The sequence below is a fragment of the Xyrauchen texanus genome, chromosome 12 (genome assembly GCF_025860055.1).
Source record: "Xyrauchen texanus isolate HMW12.3.18 chromosome 12, RBS_HiC_50CHRs, whole genome shotgun sequence".
Taxonomy (NCBI): Eukaryota; Metazoa; Chordata; class Actinopteri; order Cypriniformes; family Catostomidae; genus Xyrauchen; species Xyrauchen texanus.
The window spans coordinates 43471278-43494199 of record NC_068287.1 but is presented as its reverse complement, the minus strand read 5'-3'; the positions used below and the strand labels follow the sequence as shown (position 1 = coordinate 43494199).

Sequence of the window (22922 nt, the reverse complement as noted above, 5' to 3'; positions counted from 1 at the left end):
ATCATAGCTGATTTTTTTTTTTTTATAAATTAAATTAAATTAAAAAATAAATTAAATTTAACTGAAGATTTTATATTTTAAATATTTACTACTAATTTTCAATATTAAATACTGTAATACGTTAAAGTATTACAGCCCTTTAATTCCAGCACATCTAGAATAAAGGTTTATTATCTACAATTAAAAATGAAAGCGATATAGCTTTGTTTTAAGCTTTGTCGCACGTGTTTTTTTTATGTTTTAATAATATGTGAGTTCAATGTACAGTATGTTTTCGAATTCAGCCATTAATAAACTCAGGGACTTTTATTTTGAAATATCCGAAACGGAAAGTGTCCTACAGTCATCTCTACAGCTGTAGCTACATTATGTCACATCGCGTACAGTGAAGGTTAGTCGCTCACCTCTGAATGTTGTCGATAGTTTGGGAATGTTAATTTTTATTTCCTTTTTTAAAGGAACGAGTGCAACACACGTACATTGCACGGCTTTGAAACTAATATTATTCTCTTGAATTGCATATTTTGCACATTTCCTGTCTGTGCTGACGTGTATATAATAATGACAAGTGGCTTATGCCCAGATTTTCTCTAATGTCAAATAATTTTAATAAATGTTCTAAATTAAATGGAGCATTTTTAATCAATGGAAACTATTAAAACAAGCTTTTGGTGTGTTTTTGGTGTGAGGTCATAGATCAGTAAAAGTGGCAGGTTCCAGTCTTCTTTGTTTGGATAGTGACGTAATAGCTTTGTCTCTTGTTTAACTTTATTTGAACAGTTTAACTTTATTTTTCATCCTCACATCTGATTTACAGAGGCTCCATGTGTCTTCATGTTGAGTGACTGCAGCAAAAGACACCATCAAGAATCAGAATATACACTGTAAACAGGGGCAACCTGCAATTGTGAGGTTCATTTTGTACTTATCTAGCACTTTCTGAGCCATATTAAATCATATTTCACATTGAATAAATCCAGTTCATTTTCATGTCACCACATTACTTCCACTTCATATACTACCAATGTAGTTACATATCCCCAGGCATGTTAAATTCCCTTTTGACCCCTCTAAAATGCATGTTATGATGTAAAAAGGGCTATAATTGGTATTTATATAATGGAATAACTTCATATTAAAGCTGAACATCTGTCATTTTTCATTCACAGTCTTTTCAAATCCAATGTGCAGAAATAGATTTTTATAGGCTATATTCTTGGGATATAAGTTATACTACAAACTCAAGCAAATTACCTTATAAATAGATTATACTCAAACGGCATAAATCTGGGTAACAGTGAGGCACTTACAATGGAAGTCAATGGGGCCAGTTGGTAAACGTTAAAATACTCACCGTTTCAAAAGTATAGACACAAGACATAAACAATAAGGGCAATATTTAAGCATGCAAGCATTAGCCGCAGCGCAACTTTCTCCCCAATTTGGAACGCCCAATTCCCAATGCGCTCTAAGTCCTCGTGGTGTCATAGTGACTCAATCACATCGCATCGATCCGGGTGGCGGAGGACGAATCTCAGTTGCCTCCGCGTCTGAGACCGTCAATCCGTGCATCTTATCACGTGGCTTGTTGAGAGTGTTACCGCGGAGACGTAGCACGTTTGGAGGCTTCACGCTATTCTCCGCGGCATCCACGCCCAACTCCTTCAAGAGCGAACCACATTATAGTGACCCCCGAGGGGGTTACCCCATGTGACTCTACCCTCCCTAGCAACCGGGCCAATTTGGTTGCTTCGCAGACCTGGCTGGAGTCACTCAGCACGCCCTGGATTCGAACTCGGGACTCCTGGTGTGGTAGTCAGCGTCAATACTCGCTGAGCAACACAGGCCCTCTCGCAGCGCAAGGCCTTAACTCATAAGCGCAAAGTCAATGGGCATGAAGTGTTGGCATTTTCATGCAAGCGTGCATTAAATCTAGGTGCAAGTGGGTTTGGTGAAATCATGCACACAAGCCGCTAATCAGCTCAATGGAGGTTCTTCTCCGGTTATTGCACTGTCTCCGTCCTATTATACAGTCCATTCCCTCAAGCACCAGCGATTTCAACAAAGACTGCACATTCATAAGAGTGTAAATGGACTGTATGCAATGAATTGGAATAATAATAAAAGGGATTTACTTTTATTGTGCACCTTGTTAATTGGGACACGCTGCTTTTATACGCATGGAACATGTGGTTAATATGAATGTAGGTTGTGCACAGTCGTAGCATGTAGACGAAAATAGAGCCCTATGTGTGTTAACATGATTTTAGTGTGATAAAATCCCTTAATAACGTTTTCTGTGTAACCAGTTATATCCAATTGAGCTTAACTTGTATTGAACCCAAAATTTTCCTTGAAAGGCACAATCATGGTAGCTTAAGAATCACCCTATGCATTAATACAAGCCTGGACCTCAGGGGACGGGTATCAACCCATGTGCACTATAAACATTTATAATTCAATAAAGAGAGGTTATTAAGATAAATAATAAAACACAGCCTGGTTTTCATTTTTAGCCATGGAAGATGACATACAAGATGAAGTCATTTCACCATTTAAGGATAGGCGATTGGGAGGTTGGCAAATCTTGCAGCTGACAGCGGGCAGTGGTTTGGCAGTCTATGCCGTCTGGGCAGGAATTCTCATGCCAGGCTTTCGCAGAGTGCCACTCAAATTGCAGGTGAGATTTGACCCGAGGAGTGTGTCGGTATTAATGCTGCATATGGTAAGTGATTTGTCAGCCTAATAATTGCTTCTGAGTTGCAGGTGCCTTACATGCCAGCGAGCAGATCTCAAGTACGTAACGTTATGACTCTGATGAAAGGCCGATCTGGAGCCGTCGCTGACCTGGGCTCAGGTGATGGCAGGATTGTAAGTGATTCAGTGATTAAATGTATTAAATGTAGCACTACCTTTTTGTGTTCATAGACTGTATTACAGTGTCAATGTCCTTTTTGACCTGATCTGAACCCAGACTAGACATTACTATTAGTGGCATTCGCTAAGGGAAGCATCACTTACTGTTGCTCATACTTAGTGTTAAGGACTTAACAAGTATTATTACCGTTGTGTTGTTTGGTGACATAAAGGCCTCCATTTGTCCCTCTATAAACTATGGGTAAATATATATGCATATTGTGTGCATATTGTATATGTAATGGAGTGGTACTGCATGTTTTTTTATATTTTATATAAAAAAGTTCTCCCAATTTTTGGAATGCCCAATTCCCACTACTTAGTAGGTCCTCGTGGTGGTGCGATTGCTCACCTCAATCCGGGTGGTGGAGGACGAGTCTCAGTTGAACTCCCCCTCTGAGACCATCAATCCGCGCATCTTATCACGTGACTCGTTGTGCATGACACCGCAGAGACTCACAGCATGTGGAGGCTCATGCTACTATTCGCGATCCACGCACAACTTACCACACACCCCATTGAGAGCGAGAACCACTAATCATGACCATGAGGAGGTTACCCCATGTGACTCTATCCTCCCTAGCAACCGGGCCAATTTGGTTCCTTAGGAGACCTGGCTGGAGTCACTCAGCATGCCCTAGATTCGAACTCGCGACTCCAGGGGAGATATTCAGCGTCAATACTCGCTGAGCTACCCAGTCCCTGGTACAGTATGTTTTGATGTTTATGTATATGTACGTATTGATGTTTGTTTTTAATATGTGCAGGTATTAGAAGCACATCGTCATGGATTCTCTCCTGCAGTAGGATATGAACTCAACCCCTGGCTTGTTCGTCTTGCATACTTTCATGCGTGGAGAGCCGGACATCACAGAAGTGTTTCATATCGACGAGAGGACCTGTGGAAGGTAATGCTACATACTCATACTACATTATGCTATACTACTGTATACTAAACTACACTACTACATACTCAAATAAATGATCTTATATATAGTCTATACTAAACTATACTATTCTATACTATGTTATACTATACTACTGTATACTAAACTACACTACTACATACTCAAATAAATGATCTTATATATAGTCTATACTAAACTATACTATTCTATACTATATTATACTATACTACTGTATGCTAAACTACACTACTACATACTCAAATAAATGATCTTATATATAGTCTATACTAAACTATACCATTCTATACTACATTATACTATACTACTGTATACTAAACTACACTAATACATACTCAAATAAATGATCTTATATACAGTCTATACTAAACTATACTATTCTATACTATATTATACTATACTACTGTATACTAAACTACACTATTACATACTCAAATAAATTATCTTATATATATATATATACTATATTATACTATACTACTGTATACTAAACTACACTAATACATACTCAAATAAATTATCTTATATATAGTCTATACTAAACTATACTATTCTATACTATATTATACTATACTACTGTATACTAAACTACACTACTACATACTCAACCAAATGATCTTATATATAGACTATACTAAACTATACTATTCTATACTATATTATACTATACTACTGTATACTAAACTACACTACTACATACTCAACCAAATGATCTTATATATAGACTATACTAAACTATACTATTCTATACTATATTATACTGTACTACTGTATACTAAACTACACTACTACATACTCAAATAAATGATCTTATATATAGTCTATACTAAACTATACTATTCTATACTATATTATACTATACTACTGTATACTAAACTACACTACTACATACTCAACCAAATGATCTTATATATAGACTATACTAAACTATACTATTCTATACTATATTATACTATACTACTGTATACTAAACTACACTACTACATACTCAAATAAATGATCTTATATATAGTCTATACTAAACTATACTATTCTATACTATATTATACTGTACTACTGTATACTAAACTACACTACTACATACTCAAACAAATGATCTTATATATAGTCTATACTAAACTATACTATTCTATACTATATTATACTATACTACTGAATACTAAACTACACTACTACATACTCAAATAAATGATCTTATATATAGTCTATATTAAACTATACTATTCTATACTATATTATACTGTACTACTGTATACTAAACTACACTATTACATACTCAAAGAAATGATCTTATATATAGACTATACTAAACTATACTATTCTATACTATATTATACTATACTACTGTATACTAAACTACACTACTACATACTCAAACAAATGATCTTATATATAGACTATACTAAACTATACTATTCTATACTATATTATACTATACTACTGAATACTAAACTACACTACTACATACTCAAATAAATGATCTTATATATAGTCTATATTAAACTATACTATTCTATACTATATTATACTATACTACTGTATACTAAACTACACTACTACATACTCAAACAAATGATCTTATATATAGACTATACTAAACTATACTATTCTATACTATATTATACTATACTACTGAATACTAAACTACACTACTACATACTCAAATAAATGATCTTATATATAGTCTATATTAAACTATACTATTCTATACTATATTATACTGTACTACTGTATACTAAACTACACTATTACATACTCAAAGAAATGATCTTATATATAGACTATACTAAACTATACTATTCTATACTATATTATACTATACTACTGTATACTAAACTACACTACTACATACTCAAAGAAATGATCTTATATATAGACTATACTAAACTATACTATTCTATACTATATTATACTATACTACTGAATACTAAACTACACTACTACATACTCAAATAAATGATCTTATATATAGTCTATATTAAACTATACTATTCTATACTATATTATACTGTACTACTGTATACTAAACTACACTATTACATACTCAAAGAAATGATCTTATATATAGACTATACTAAACTATACTATTCTATACTATATTATACTATACTACTGTATACTAAACTACACTACTACATACTCAAACAAATGATCTTATATATAGACTATACTAAACTATACTAATCTACACTATATTATACTATACTACTGTATACTAAACTACACTACTACATACTCAAATAAATGATCTTATATATAGACTATACTAAACTATACTATTCTATACTATATTATACTATACTACTGTATACTAAACTACACTACTACATACTCAAACAAATGATCTTATATATAGACTATACTAAACTATACTATTCTATACTATATTATACTATACTACTGAATACTAAACTACACTACTACATACTCAAATAAATGATCTTATAGTCTATATTAAACTATACTATTCTATACTATATTATACTGTACTACTGTATACTAAACTACACTATTACATACTCAAAGAAATGATCTTATATATAGACTATACTAAACTATACTATTCTATACTATATTATACTATACTACTGTATACTAAACTACACTACTACATACTCAAACAAATGATCTTATATATAGTCTATACTAAACTATACTATTCTATACTATATTATACTATACTACTGAATACTAAACTACACTACTACATACTCAAATAAATGATCTTATATATAGTCTATATTAAACTATACTATTCTATACTATATTATACTGTACTACTGTATACTAAACTACACTACTACATACTCAAATAAATGATCTTATATATAGTCTATACTAAACTATACTATTCTATACTATATTATACTATACTACTGTATACTAAACTACACTACTACATACTCAAACAAATGATCTTATATATAGACTATACTAAACTATACTATTCTATACTATATTATACTATACTACTGTATACTAAACTACACTACTACATACTCAAATAAATGATCTTATATATAGACTATACTAAACTATACTATTCTATACTATATTATACTATACTACTGAATACTAAACTACACTACTACATACTCAAATAAATGATCTTATATATAGTCTATACTAAACTATACTATTCTATACTATATTATACTATACTACTGAATACTAAACTACACTACTACATACTCAAATAAATGATCTTATATATAGTCTATACTAAACTATACTATTCTATACTATATTATACTATACTACTGAATACTAAACTACACTACTACATACTCAAATAAATGATCTTATATATAGTCTATACTAAACTATACTATTCTATACTATATTATACTATACTACTGAATACTAAACTACACTACTACATACTCAAATAAATGATCTTATATATAGTCTATACTAAACTATACTATTCTATACTATATTATACTATACTACTGTATACTAAACTACACTACTACATACTCAAATAAATGATCTTATATATAGACTATACTAAACTATACTATTCTATACTATATTATACTATACTACTGAATACTAAACTACACTACTACATACTCAAATAAATGATCTTATATATAGTCTATATTAAACTATACTATTCTATACTATATTATACTATACTACTGAATACTAAACTACACTACTACATACTCAAATAAATGATCTTATATATAGTCTATACTAAACTATACTATTCTATACTATATTATACTATACTACTGAATACTAAACTACACTACTACATACTCAAATAAATGATCTTATATATAGTCTATACTAAACTATACTATTCTATACTATATTATACTATACTACTGAATACTAAACTACACTACTACATACTCAAATAAATGATCTTATATATAGTCTATATTAAACTATACTATTCTATACTATATTATACTGTACTACTGTATACTAAACTACACTATTACATACTCAAAGAAATGATCTTATATATAGACTATACTAAACTATACTATTCTATACTATATTATACTATACTACTGTACTAAACTACACTACTACATACTCAAACAAATGATCTTATATATAGACTATACTAAACTATACTAATCTACACTATATTATACTATACTACTGTATACTAAACTACACTACTACATACTCAAATAAATGATCTTATATATAGACTATACTAAACTATACTATTCTATACTATATTATACTATACTACTGTATACTAAACTACATTACTATATACTCAAATAATTATCTTATATAGAGACTATACTACACTATACCATATTGTACTCTACCACACTATACTACTATATACTCAAACAAATAATTGTATATGTATGCACTATACTACACAACTATATACGCCTACTATAATTATCTTATACTGTATGTAAACTATACATACTATGCTATACTATACTACTATATTGTCAAACAGATTATCTTACAGAAACAAACTATGTTTAATAGACATTATCAAAAATGTATGCATTTGTGTGTGTTTTTAGGTTGATCTGTCAACTTATAAGAATGTAACGGTATTTCTGGCCCCTAGTGTGGTGAGTAATGCAGTGATTCTTGAATCACATTTTCGTTAATAAGATTTAGTGTGAATGAGTGCAGCAATAATGCCAATAATTACCAATATCTGTATTTATGACTACAGTGCTTTGAGTAATGCAGGACCTCATCAATAAAACTTTATTTGCATGATATTATTGAGAGTAAAGTCTTATATATATTGTGTTCTGTGGGTTTGTGTTTACCAGCTAAGTCTTTTACAAAAGAAGCTACTGGCTGAACTTCCTAAAGATGCTTTGATTGTGGCGGGACGCTTTCCGTTCACTGATTGGACGGCGTGTAAGGTAGAGGGGGAAGGCGCGGACAGAGCATGGGCCTATCGTGTACAAGAACTGAGACAACGCTGCCAATCAAAGGATGAAAATGTAACAGACTAAACCAGCTAATTGTTCAGCTACACTAATAGTTTTATTTATTTTAGCTTGATTTTATAACAGTTTTATTGTATTTTTAAAGATGTATTGTGCAAAATGTTTTTTAAATGGATTTAGAAATATATATATATATATAATATATATAAATATATAATGATACAATAAAATATCAATAAAATCATATATATATATATATAAATCTACTGTATATAAAGCTCTGCAAAAAAGTAAGAGACCACTGCAAAATTTGCGGTTTCTCTGGATTTACTATTTATAAGTATGTGTTTGAGTAAAATGAACTTTTTTGTTTTATTCTGAAAAGTACTGACAACATTTCTCCCAAATTACAAATCAAAATATTGTCATTTAGAGCATTTATTTGCAGAATATGACAACGGGTCAAAATAACATTACCAGTTGTCATATTCTGCAAATAAATGCTCTAAATGACAATATTTTGATTTGTAATTTGGGAGAAATGTTGTCAGTACTTTTCAGAATAAAACAAAAATGTTCATTTTACTCAAACACATACTTATAAATAGTAAATCCAGAGAAACCGCAAATTTTGCAGTGGTCTCTTAATATTTTCCAGAGCTGTATACACAATTAAATCAACAGAATTTATATTGTGCTGTAACTTTAAGTCATGCAACTCAGAACAAATCAAAAACAAAGTTGATGTCTGTGGGAGATCATTAAAGTGTTTTAAGCCGTGGATCACTTCCTGTTTTTTTAATGTGACCTAGATAATGTCGTGTGTGCAATATTTCAAGAAATGTATCTTTTATAGAGCAAAGAAATAAACTGTATTTATGTATTTATTTGTGTAGTCTTTTCCTCGTAAAGTGTATGCTTCTCTGTTTATTTACCATTCAATTTGCAGTCTTAATCTACGTGTAGTGGAGTTGACAGGTTGCAAAAGATGAAGCCGTTGAGCAAACCACATTAGACAACTAGAAGACAAACACAAGCTCTTCACTTTCACAGCCAGAAATGACTGTTCACAAGAGCCCAATTACCGGCACAAATCTACCACACTAACGGATCACTCAGACAGTATCATGGTATTATTTGAACATGGTAGCATGGTATTAACTAGTGGTTAACCACCATTCTTTTTCTGAATGGCCAATTTATATAAAAGTACTTTTTATATAATAGTAAGTAACAGTAATTTTTTGTAAGATCAGCACCAACCAAATCCAGACAGCAAAAACACAAATATGCTATTGAATGAATAAAATAATTTAAATATTTAAAACCTCTCTTATCCTATTAGTATTGTTAATGATATATAATACAATGATTAATCAAATGAATTAATAAAACACAGTGGGTACAGGATGCACACTGTGTAATAATGAGGTAATATCTGCATCCTCTGCATACATGTGTCTCGTTGCGGCCGGTTTCATCCGGCCCAAGATTAAGATTTCACTTCCGGTTGTTTAATGGGTTCAGAACATTTAGTGGTGAATGCTACTGCTAACTAGCTACTAATAACTGTTTCTTATGGTGCGCAAAGATGTCTTCCTCCAGGGGGCGCACGGCGGCTCAGACAGCCGAGTCCTCCATTGAGCTGCATGTAAATCTCAGGACGATTTTTTTCTTATTGGAGACATTTGTACAATAACAAGTATAATCGTTTAAATCTATTGAACCCACGGATTGGTTCCTACTACAAAAAAATAAAAAATAAAAAATAAAAGCTTGGTTAACTAATTTTTAAAAATGCCTTTTCCAGTAATTACAAACGACTATGATTGGTTAATCCTGAACAGCGCTGAGAAAAGTAACAGGTGTCACGCAATTGCACCATCGATTCAACGGTCCACTTTTGCTATTCTTTCATTTTGAATAGTTTAAAATAAGTTTTTACGACTACATGATTACAATGTCAAGTAATAAAAAAATCGACTAAATAATTTATTCTTTTGAAAAAAAATGTTTTAATTTTTTTTATTGTATGATTGGAAGCAAAGAAAATGTGTACATTACTGAAGAAAAAAAAAAGTGCTTTATTGCATTTGTATTAATATGTTTATGATAAATTATTATTTTTTTTGAATCCCGCAACATGTACTCTATATGTTTTTTTTGCACACACACACACACACACACACACACACACACACATACACACACACACACACACAAATAATAATAAATATATATATATATATATAAAAAACTCTTTCTCGTTGACTGGACTATTGGCTATATTAGTCAATAATTAGTACTGCAATAAAAATACACACAAATAAAAACACTAAGAAAAAAATATAATATATAATATATTAAATTGAAAGTAAAATAGTAAAAATATTTTTAAACTCTGAGGGCACTTTTTGAAAGTGTGCAAAAATGAAACTCCTCCAATGTAAAACCAATTAACACATTTAACTTGCTAAGAAATAGTTGATTTTGAGTAAATTATTATTTGATTCCAGCTCAGATCACAATGTAAAATCCTAAAATGAATTACATTTCTGATATCATCCTGCGGGACACAAAAGTTCGCCAAAGCTGACCAATTAGAGACAACTTCCGAGCCTCTAAGCCCCGCCCATTGAAGCAACCTACTGTCACGCTACTTGCAATTCTACCCGCTTATTTAGTAATTCTACGATGTAACGTCACTTCCGCCAATTTAATGGGCAGAGGAGAGGAAGCTGCGAGAGGCCTGCACGGAAAGAGCGACCTGACCAACTCAAGGAGTGGCTCTATCAGCCTTCACAGGGCTCAAATTAAAGCACCGGGCCCCTTACGAAGCTAACACCCCCTGAGACGCAAAGACTAGAGTCCCGACATATTTTTTTACCACCGGTGTTGTGTTCATTTTCTCTAATTTGCGCAGTCGTTTCATTCGGCTTATCTCCGTGGATTCGGGCAGCGGCAGCCACAGTCTCGCCCCCTACAGCTCGCGCTAGATCAACAATAATAACAAGTGTCCGGCAGCTCAAACCGGGCCCGTGCGTGTGCGGGACAGCGATGCGGACTTTCGGTGCTTCCAGGAGGTGAGAAAAACAGGCCCTCGAGGAAGCATGAGCGAACAGAACCGGATTCATCACATATTATAGCCGCATTAAAGATCAGAGCCCAGGCATGGTGAGTCAACGTTCATGCATATAAATTCACAATACAAACAATCAGCAGTCTGATCTAGAATGTGGATTGTGCAATGTCTGTGTAATTGAAAATACATGCACTTTTTATGTCGCCACCAAGGCCTGGAAGTTGCTTTTACTTTTACTTTTACGCTTTTGAAAATAATCATATGACTCTCTACTATATGTTAAAGGTTGATTTTGATTTTGTCCAAAAGTAGCTGTCAAATAATTTGAAATGTAGGTGAGTGTGCATAATACGGTGTCTTATGAAATGCATTTACAGTAGCTATAGATATTTTAGATATGAAAGCAAACAAAATGCACAAGATATTAAACCAGTAACGAATAGTACCAGGTAGTTTTTACATAAATGAAGCTCTTCGTTAAGAAAATGTGATTCTGCATCTCTGTCCTGAGTTCATGATAATCTGAGCAGTATTCAGGAAATCAAACGCGTTCTAATTCCATTCTGACGTCACAATCGCACTGAAGTTATGCGACATGTCATGACTCATACGAAGAATTCTGAACCCTGAGCATCACCAGAAGCCCACTTCCTGTTTTCCTCTTCCTCCTTTTTCACTTTTCTGTGCACTCTCTCACACTTGTATGTGAGAGGAGTATATTGAGAGTGCAATGTAAACAAGAAGTTAAGAATAGGAAAAAAGCAACGAGATTCATTGATATTTAATTCCCCCTACAATTGTCTAAAAGGGATACCCCCCCCCCATCATTTACTAACCCCAATGTCATTCAAAACCATAAAAGTAGTCCACATCACTTGTGCAATATTCTAAGTCTTCTGAAGGCATATGATAGCTATATATTTGTAAATTATGTTCACCCGTTGCTATATTGAAAGCACTACAACTAAACATTATATGATGTTTTACCTTGTGAATTTCATTTTTTTAATAATAATTTTTATGTAATGTAATTTCAAATTAGATGATTGCAACACGCTCTAAAAAAGTTGAGACAGGGGCAATTTAAGGCTAATAACAATTTGATTAGCAATGAACAATGTTCCCCAAAGACATATTGCAAGGATGTTGGGCATTTCACCCTCTATGGTGCACATTATAATTAAAAGATTCAGGGAATCTGGTCAAATCTCGGTGCGTAAAGGGCAAGACGAAAACCACTTCTGAATGCTCGTGATCTCTGACCCCTCAGACGTCACGGTCTTAAAAAACATCATTCATCTGTAATGGATATCATGAACCTGGGCTTGGGATTACTGTAGTAAACCTTTGTTAGTCAACACCACTCGCCGCTGCATCAGCAGATGCAAGTTAAGACTTTACTGTGTAAAGGAGAAGCCGTACATCATCACTGTCCAGCAGCGCTGCCGACTTCTCTGGACTCGGTCTCATTTTAGATGGAAAGTAGAACAGTGGAACTGGGTTATTTGGTCCTTCGAGTCCACATTTCAAGTAGTTTTTGAAAAATACTGCCGTTGTGTTCTCCGGTCCAAAGAGGAAAAGGACCATCCAAGCTGTTATTAGCATCAGGTCCAAAAGCCAGTGTCTGTATGGGCCACGGGTGTGTCAGTGCCCATGGCATGGGTAACTGGCACATCTTTGAGAATGTCATGAATGCAGACAGGACACTGTCTTCAGTGCCCAAATACTTTAAGTGTTATTAGAAGAAATGGTGATGCTTCACAGGGTAAACACTCGACTGTCCCAACATTTTTGGAGTATGTTGCAATCATCTTATTTGAAATTACTGTACGTAAATAGGCTGAATATAATTTACAAATCACTCCTTTTTGATTTATTAGCATTTTTCATACTGTCCCAACTTTTTCGTAATTGGGGTTGTTTATTGAATATCAAGTAGTGGTCCATCCATCTTCAACCGCTTATCCGAAGTCGGGTCACGGGGGCAGCTGCTCCAGCAGGGGGCCCCAAACTTCCCTATCTCGAGGCACATTAACCAGCTCTGACTGGGGGACCCCGAGGCGTTCCCAGGCCAGTGTGGTGATGTAATCTCTCCACCTAATCCTGGGTCTTCCCCGAGGCCTTCTCCCAGCTGGACGTGGCTGAAACACCTCCCTAGGGAGGCACCCAGGTGGCATCCTTACCAGATGCCCAAACCACCTCAACTGGCTCCTTTCAACGCAAAGGAGCATCGGCTCTGCTCCGAGCTCCTCACGGATGACTGAGCTCCTCACCCTATCTCTAAGGGAGAAGCCCGCCACCCTCCTGAAGAAGCCCATTTCGGCCGCTTGTACTCGCGACCTAGTTCTTGCGGTCATGACCCAGCCTTCATGACCATAGGTGAGGGTAGGAACAAAAATTGACCGGTAGATCGAGAGTTTTGCCTTTCGGCTCAGCTCTCTTTTCGTGATAACGGTGCGATAGAGCGAGTGCAATACCGCCCCCGCTGCCCCGATTCTCCGGCCAACCTCCGGCTCCATTGTCCCCTCACTGCGTGAACAAGACCCCGAGGTACTTGAACTCCTTCACTTGGGGCAATACCTCCTTCCCTACCTGGAGTACGCACTCCATCGGTTTCCTGCTGAGAACCATGGCCTCAGATTTAGAGGTGCTAATCCTCATCCCAGCCGCCTCACACTCGACTGCCAAGCGATCCAGTGAGAGCTGAAGGTCATGGACCGATGATGACCACCTCATCGCTGCTTTTTGCAGATGATGTTGTCTTCATGTCAAGTAGTGGTGTCAAACGATTAATATAATTTATCGAATTAAGTCAGTTATTATAGTAGTTAGCATATTAACATTTGCTGAAAAAAGCCCCCAAATAAAAGATAAATGTATTCATTTTTTATAGATATAAGTGCCAGGTCTCTATAGACTCGAATATGTAAGAGTGTGTGGGACAATTACCATGCATTTAATGGTTAAAAAGCTAAAATGTGACCCAAATGATGAAAAACTAATAAAATATTAGTCAAATTAAAATTTTCATAATGTACCTGGTTAAAAGGTGTCCTGTATAATTAACAGCAATAGCTGAGCGATCATTTATTTCACTAATCAAAAGGTACATGAAATATACCCATGTGAATCGATATCAAATCAAGAGCTATGTATGAATATTAGAGCATATGCATTCGAGATGTGGTTGAGCTGGAAATATTAACTTGTCATCTTTCTCTTCTGCCCTTCCACCATCTTTCTTTCTCTCTATCTGTTGAAGGCGTCAGAGGAGGGCTCCTTACGGGCCCTCGAGAGTCTTATGACAGAGTTTTTTCACAGCTGCACCACCAATGACCGCAAGCGAGAGATCGGTGAGCATACTAACATTGCCCCTTTACAGTATCATGTCTACACTTACATTTTTGCAGAGTCAATCTTTGTCTGTTTATGACAGCTCCTTACAAATTCTCATACAAAACTGTCTATTTCACATTCTGTATGTTTGCATGTGCCGTTGTAATCGAGCTACATCAGTTTTTGTATGTATGACACAACATTGAATTGAATATTTGTAGGAAGGATGCCAAATAGGCCAGCTGTGGTGGTTTAAGCAAAGTTAAAATCGCATTATCTAGGTCTGTTAGTCTTCGGAAAAATCAGAGTGCGTTTACGTGTTGAAAAGAGGAGTTATCGTTTCTGTTCGACTAAAATCGAACGTTTAATGTGCATGTAGATGTACTGACTGTTTTACACCATGGTTGCAAATAAAATTTTACTATAAAAACTAGAGCTCAACTGATATGGGATTTTTGAGACTAATTTTAGAGGTGGAAAATTCACAGATTATGGGGTCATTGTTTGGTAACTTTCCAGTTTGTATTTCACAAGCGAGTTAGCAATTTACCGTGGAGACACCGCTTAAACTCCCTTATCTTATATCGGTCGGGCACTGATAAAAACTGCTGTATTGCACCAGCTACAGGTCAAAGGTCAAGGGTTCACTTCCCAGAGAACACAATAGACCTATTGCTTTGCACTGCAAGTCACTGAAAAAAACAAGTACCTGGCAAATTAATAAATGTTATGCAAGTGTAAAGTAGTTGCCCAACTAAAATAAATTGGATGTTTTCCCGCTTTCAATATAACCACTTGAAGTCGGTTTAAAAAACTCTGTCATTTAAAATCTAGTTTCAACTGGGAAAGTAACATTTTAGCATATTTAAAATGTATAAAGCTACGTTATGACGTAAATTGAATAATAAGAAATATTTATTTCTAGTTCACTAGTTCCTACATATGAAAGATCAGATTTTAATGACACTGTTATTTATTTAAACTTTATTTAACCAGGAAAGGCTCTTGAGATTACAGATCTCTTTTTCAAGAGCGTCCTGGCCAAGATAGGGAACAGCAAGTCATTTCACAGTTACAAACAGACAACATATAACAAATAAAATGTCTGAAAAAGCAAAACAAAAACCTAACAACACTAGTTAAAAACATTGACTGGACAAAGAATCAGTCTCAAAAGCTTTCATCAGTTACTTAAGAAACACTTAGTGGGACAAGTTTTCCCAATTTTAGGCTACCTTGTAAGATTTTCCAAGCCGATGGCGCAGAGTACATACAAGCCCTTTTGCCAAGATTAGTTCTAGCATTAGGGACAGTTAGTAAAATAAGGTCCTGTGATCAAAGTGCATAACAGCTTCTTTTAAAAATGCACAAATAAGACCGGTGAAACCCCAGAATGGCTTTATAGATAAAAATATGGCAGTGACCGAGCCTACGGGTGCCTAGAGAAGGCCAGCCAACCCTGTCATATAAAGTGCAATGATGAGTAACAGTTTTGCAGCTTAGAATAAATCTCAGTGCTCCATGGTAAAGGGTGTCAATTGATTTCAAACACTGGGCAGAAGTATTCATCTATATATTATCACCATAGTCCAGCCTAGGCAAAAAGAGCTGGCTAACACAAACCTCCTTTTAACCTCAAAAGAAAAACAAGCGTTATTTCTGAAATAAAATCCCAGTTTCAGCTTCAGTTTTTTTTGTAAGTTGCTGAATATGAAGCTGAAAAGAAAGACTATTATCAACTAAAATCCCAAGATATGTATCTGAAGTAACAGAATCAGTTGCATCACCCTGAAAAGTAGTAATTGGTGGAAGCTTCTGGGGCCCTTTGCTTTAGAAAATACCATTAGTTTGGTTTTGTCAGTGTAAAGTACAAGCTTCAACTGAGATGAAGTTTGAACAGAATTACAAGCAGTTTGCAATTCCACGAAAGCTTTTTACCAGAGATGAAGCACAGCAGCATAAAAATGATCAAGATTGTTTATATAAATTGTAAATAAGAGGGGACTGAGTACAGAGCCTTGTGGCACACCGTTACAGGGATAGTTCACACAAAAATGGACGTTCTCTCATCTACACACCCTCATGACATCCCAGATGTGTATGACTTTCTTCTGCTGAGCACAAAGATTTCTTGAAGTATATTTCAGCTCTGTAGGTCCATACAATGTGAGTGAATGGTGACCAGAACTTTTAAGCTCCAGTAAGCACATAAAGACAGCATAAAAGAAATCCATACGACTCCAGTGGTTAAATCCATGTCTTCAGAAGTGATATGATAGGTGTGAGTGGAAAAACAGATCAACAGTTAATAATTGTATAACACCCCCGTTGAGAGCCCCTATTTTAAACCACGAGGTGGCTAACCAAAGACATTTTGAAATTCATATCCCTTTTTCTCAGACTTTTAAACCAAATTGTATGTTAAGGATGCGTAAGTGTGCCGTTAAACACCATTTTCTTATTCATGCTAATATGCAAAACCAGATGAGAGTTCTGTGGTGTTGTTACAACAATGCTGGATCCTATTGGAAGAGGTTTTTGCTTTTACACAAAGGTTTTTGTATGTAATACTCTTGTCTGATATGCTCCACTTCATCCACCTTAGTGCAGTTTAGATTAAGACGAGCCCTTTCTTTTAGACTTAACTGAAGATGATCTGTACAGGTCCGGGCAAAATGAACTACACACCCTTTTTCGTTGTGTTGTGGTAAACGCTTAGTGTTAAGCAATGATGGATGCTTTCACAGAGTGTTTTTGTTTGTTTTTTTTAACCAACAAACCATACAATTTAACATTTTATTGACTTACATCTTCGGGTTGTTTCATTTTGTTAAATGCATGAGCTTTCTCAATCGCAACTAGACATTATTGCACTTTCCCACAATCGTGTTTTTGTAATGGCTGTTGTTTATTGCAGAAGAGCTGTTGAATAGTTTTGCTGGGCAGCCTGGATCGTGGAGGCACTGTCTGTACTTCCTATCCAACAGCAGAAATGAATACGTCATGATGTACAGTCTTACTGTGTTCGAGGTAAAATTCCTCTTTAATTCACAATCTTCTGTTTGTTAAGTGTACCCGATTTGTTTTGGACTAAAAGGACACTTCAAGTTAATCTCCATCGACAGCATTTGTGGCATGACTTGGCTTTTATGCCCTCTGGAACGCTGGTCCCATGGGCTTTACCGTAAACACGATTTTTACGGAAATTAGTCTAAATAATTTTCTGTGCTAATGAACATTATTCTACAAATGCTGTTTCTAGAGCTTAAGCTGTCTTGAACCTGGAACATAAGTCTGGACACAGGCTTATTTTAATCCATATTGGACAATTGAGATATTACAATAGATTGTATTGATTTCTCATCAGAATCTCGTCAATAAGATGTGGGTTGGTGTAGCCAGTGAAGATAAAGCAGAACTCCGAAGCTGTTTGCCGAAGCTTCTGCTATCACAGCATGCACTTCTGCCTTTCTTCATCAGAAACAAACTCTGCAAAGTCATTGTGGACATCGGACGACAAGACTGGCCAATGTTCTACCACGACTTCTTCAGCAACACATTACAGGTCCTTATTATACTTTCTTCTTGGGCATAAGTCTTCTTGGGCATTAGACTTCAGGTCTTTCTTCATTAAGATCATGGCAGTGGTGGCTCGGGGGTTCAAGCCCCACCACCGCCAAGATGCCACTGTTGGGCCCTTGAGCATGGCCCTTGACCCTATCTGCTCCTGGGTTGCTGTATCATGGCTGACCCTGCACTCTGACCCCAGCTTAGCTGTGATATGTGAAAAACAACTACATTTCACTGTATAAATGCAAAAAATGATGTATAATGTGTGACCAAAATAAAGGCTTCTAAGGTCAATGCACTCAAAGTCAAGTCATTGCCCTTACATATAATGTAATTGAATGTCCTCAGTTTCATTGAGCTAGCATCATTTAGTTGGATTAGATCAAATCAATGTGCTCTAGTTGTGTTAACTCAACTTCATTAGGTTCATCAAACTCAATTTGCTAAGGGTTTTATTCAAATAATTATCATATGTTGGTCCAACTTGATTAATTGTATTAGTCATTAGTATAGGCCAGGTGAGCAAGTGTAAGGACAGTGAAAAATTTGTACTGTCTTTTTTAATTCTAGAGCTAAGCAGCACTCGAACGTCCATTTTCAACCAAAGCAAAAGCACCGTTCTTCACCACAGTGGTAACCCCCAAAACTCCAGCGTAACGACACTCTTTAAATACTAATATAACAGACCATTAAACATGAACAAATCTCATGTTCTCATCTTGCTCAAAAATGCATAAAATAACACTTAATTTCAACACTCGCTCTCCCTATTCAGTCCCATGCAATGCATGCTGGGTAATGGAAGTCACATGCCCACTTTCATCGATGCTACATTAACACCACAAAAAGTATTCATGTAGTCCCAACTCAAATGGATTAAGTTAACTTCATTTATACACATTTTAATGGATGGAACACAATAAAATCAAAATGTTCTAGATTTGTGTTTCTTTAGTTCATTTTAGTTAAACTGAGCAAGCAGCAAAAATTATTTGATGCAAATTTGTTTCTTAATCTATTAATTTATTCAAAAATTCATTAATAACGCAATTCACACAAAGCAGTTACTCTTCTGTGTTGATATGTAGTTAGACATTTTGTTATTTGCGTTGACAAAAACCATAAAACAGATAAATTAATCATTAAGTTGTGTACAGTCATGTATTCAAAGTGCAAGGAAAGTACTTTAATAACTTTTTACTTGATGGTTACGCTACGTGACATTTTTTATATATATATAATACACACACACACCCTGGCAGCCAAAATTTTGGAATAATGTTCAGATTTTGCTCTTTATGGAAAGAAATCGGTTCTTTAATTCACCAAAGTGGCATTCAACTGATCACAATGTGTAGTCAGAACAATAATAACGTGTAATCCTTGTTATTCTAGCGGTCAGTTTGTCCAGATACTCCGGTGACCTTTCACCCCACACTTCCTGTAGCACTTGCCATAGATGTGTCTGTCTTGTCGGGCACTTCTCATGCACCTTACAGTCTAGCTGATCCCACAAAAGCTCAATGGGGTTAAGATCCGTAACACTCTTTTCCAATTATCTGTTGTCCAATGTCTGTGTTTCTTTGCCCACTCCAACCTTTTCTTTATGTTTTTCTGTTTCAGAAGTGTCTTTTTCTTTGCAGTTCTTCCCATAAGTCCTCCTGAGTCTTCTCTTTACTGTTGTACATGAAACTGGTGTTGAGCAGGTAGAATTCAATGAAGCTGTCAGCGGAGGACATGTGAGGCGTCTATTTCTCAAACTAGAGACTCTGATGTACTTATCCTCTTGTTTAGTTGTACATCTGGTCTTCCACATCTCTTTCTGTCCTTGTTAGACTGTAGTTACACTAAGTCTACAGTATGAAATCTGCAGTTTTTTGGCAATTTCAAGCATTGTGTCGCCTTCATTCCTCAAAACAATGATTGACTGACGAGTTTCTAAAGAAAGCAGTTTCTGTTTTTTGACCTAATATTGACCTTAAAGGGGTCATGAATGGGAAAATCAAACTTACCATGATATCTTGACTTATAAGAGTTCATAGCACTATAAAACATACTGTAAATTTCAGAACTGAAAACTACTACATTAGTCCAAAAAAGGGCTTTATTGAAACCAAGGTGCCAAAATGGCTTGTTCTCGACTTCCTCCTCACTAATACGTCATAGTGAGGTATTACATCAGCACAGGCCAGCCTCTGCATAAACCGATCAATGCCTACTCTATCATCGACACTGCTTAGGCCCGCCCACCGTTCTTGCCGTTAGAGTAGAGCTGTTTTGTTTTCTACATCAGTAATGTCCTGACTATACTTTGTGATCAGTTGAATGCCACTTTGGTGAATTAAAGTACCAATTTCCTTCTGAAACAGCAAAATCTGTGCATTATTCCAAACTTTTGGCCCCGTGTGTGCGCGTGCGCCCAGTGGTGGCTCCTGCATTTTTAAGTCTTGTCCTTCATTGCGATTCATGCCATTATGAAAACACTGTTTTACAATGAATAAGACACCCTATGCATTTGCATTTACATTTATGCATTTGGCAGATGCTTTTATCCAAAGCGACTTACAGTGCACTTATTACAGGGACAATCCCCCCCGGAGCAACCGGAGTTAAGTGCCTTGCTCAAGGACACAATGGTTCTGTGGGGCTCGAACCAGCAACCTTCTGATTACCAGTTATGTGCTTTAGCCCACTATACCACCACCAGTCTATGCCTATGGATATCATACATTACATCGCAGCCAAATAATAATACCAACAGACATTTTTAAAACACGTCCACGCACGAAAGCCAGAACCAAGAAGGTCTAAGACCAAGAAAAAGCTATTTAATAATAGCTTTTTAATAATCTAAATGTTGCTTGCAATAATTTGATTCGTAACGGTCCATGGTTACTTTTCAAAACTTGATCCGATACTGAATGCTCAAGCAGCCTAATTTACACTTCGCAAACTCCTGATGTTGCTATAACAATGCGAAAAGCACTTACCAATTTACTTGAAGTGAAAATCAGCCCTCCTTTCCTGTTTACATCTCAGGTTTTTAAATCCATAAGCATCTTTTTTTTATCACAATGGTGATGGCGGCAGTGACCACCAACTCGCCAGTAAGATCTCACGCTCTTCGCTTTCATATTACGTACATCACTTAAAGCATGATTGCGTCACTCAAGGCTCGCTAGAAGGCCTGGACTGGGACATATCCTAAAGACCACACCCACCAAGAACAAATACATCAATCTGATTGGCTGATGAATCTGGCAATCTGACTTTAGATGCCTATTTACTCCGACTGTTGATGGATTTTTGGCTAAAACTGACATGCTTCTATCTGTGTGATTTGTGTTGTAGTTGGTGCAGTCACCGTCTCTAGCTTCACTGGGTTTAGTTCTGCTCAAGATGACCTCAGAAGAGCTGGTGTGTCCGAGAGAAGACGTGAGTGTCGCTCGAAAAGAGGAGCTTAAAAAACTCCTGCTGGATCAAATCCCCACCGTACTGAACCTTCTGACTCGTAAGACAAGTTCATTTCCACATTGGTGCAGCTGAAGAACATGAATGCCTTTTTAAGATTAAATTGGCTTGTCCTGGCAGTGTTTTGAAAGTTTCTTTCTGGCAGGTATTCTCGAGACCGTATGGAACAAACACAGTGTTACAGTCACCACCCCCCCTCCATCACCCACATCTAGAGAGACAGGTGAGCTTCTGATATAATCAACACCTTTTGGCCTGGCTCCTTATTGAAAGGCACTTCTGCCTCAGTGTTACCTGCATTTTGTCTTTATTATTTATCATTAGTGGATTCATGGGAAGCATTTGAATGACGTTTTCCATGGATGATACCAATATCTATAATTAAGCGTTGTTAATGGCTGAAATCAGAGCTGCAACAAATTAGCGATAAAATCAATAAAAATGAAATTGATAACAAATCTCATAATTGGTTATTTGGGTCATTGCACTTTTTTTTAAAATCTATTTGTCTGTTTGTCTCTGTGGTTGCAAATGAGACCTGCAAAACATTACTGAAATTACTAATTTATTATCATCTCAATTCCCTGAAATAAATGAAAACGCAAAGCAGTCTCAGTCAGCAGGGGGCAGTCAGCGCAAATCCAGCTGTACTGGCAACAAAACACACAAAATGAAGAGTCTCACACAAAAGGATGCATTCTTGCATTCAAATACAGCTAGACA

At 35.5% G+C, this 22922-nt stretch overlaps 2 protein-coding genes across 2 annotated transcripts in view; both read left to right on the top strand.

Moving 5' to 3' along the window:
• The first annotated feature begins 325 nt into the window (after window positions 1–325).
• antkmt (adenine nucleotide translocase lysine methyltransferase) lies at window positions 326–9054 on the top strand. Its single transcript, XM_052139194.1, has 7 exons — window positions 326–391; window positions 818–907; window positions 2517–2680; window positions 2767–2871; window positions 3684–3824; window positions 8357–8407; window positions 8618–9054. The coding sequence occupies exons 3-7, from the start codon at window positions 2519–2521 to the stop codon at window positions 8804–8806; spliced, it is 648 nt and encodes a 215-aa protein (XP_051995154.1). The 5' UTR covers window positions 326–391; window positions 818–907; window positions 2517–2518; the 3' UTR covers window positions 8807–9054.
• Window positions 9055–11722: 2668 nt separating this feature from the next.
• Window positions 11723–22922, top strand: part of LOC127652794 (exportin-6-like) — a 36046-nt gene continuing 24846 nt past the window's right edge. The window contains exons 1-6 of the mRNA XM_052139177.1: window positions 11723–11914; window positions 15085–15175; window positions 18076–18188; window positions 18526–18723; window positions 22080–22239; window positions 22345–22422. Of these exons, the coding sequence (XP_051995137.1) occupies window positions 11912–11914; window positions 15085–15175; window positions 18076–18188; window positions 18526–18723; window positions 22080–22239; window positions 22345–22422 (643 nt within the window). The 5' untranslated portion in view covers window positions 11723–11911. The remainder of the gene's footprint in view (window positions 11915–15084; window positions 15176–18075; window positions 18189–18525; window positions 18724–22079; window positions 22240–22344; window positions 22423–22922) is intronic.

Excerpts from the sequence above, each read along its gene's own strand:
- antkmt (XM_052139194.1), top strand. The coding sequence starts at position 2,519 with ATGGAAGATGACATACAAGATGAAGTCATTTCACCATTTAAGGATAGG. Across the intron at positions 3,825-8,356 it reads GACGAGAGGACCTGTGGAAG|GTTGATCTGTCAACTTATAA; the intron begins GTAATGCTACAT and ends GTGTGTTTTTAG. Across the intron at positions 8,408-8,617 it reads TATTTCTGGCCCCTAGTGTG|CTAAGTCTTTTACAAAAGAA; the intron begins GTGAGTAATGCA and ends TGTGTTTACCAG.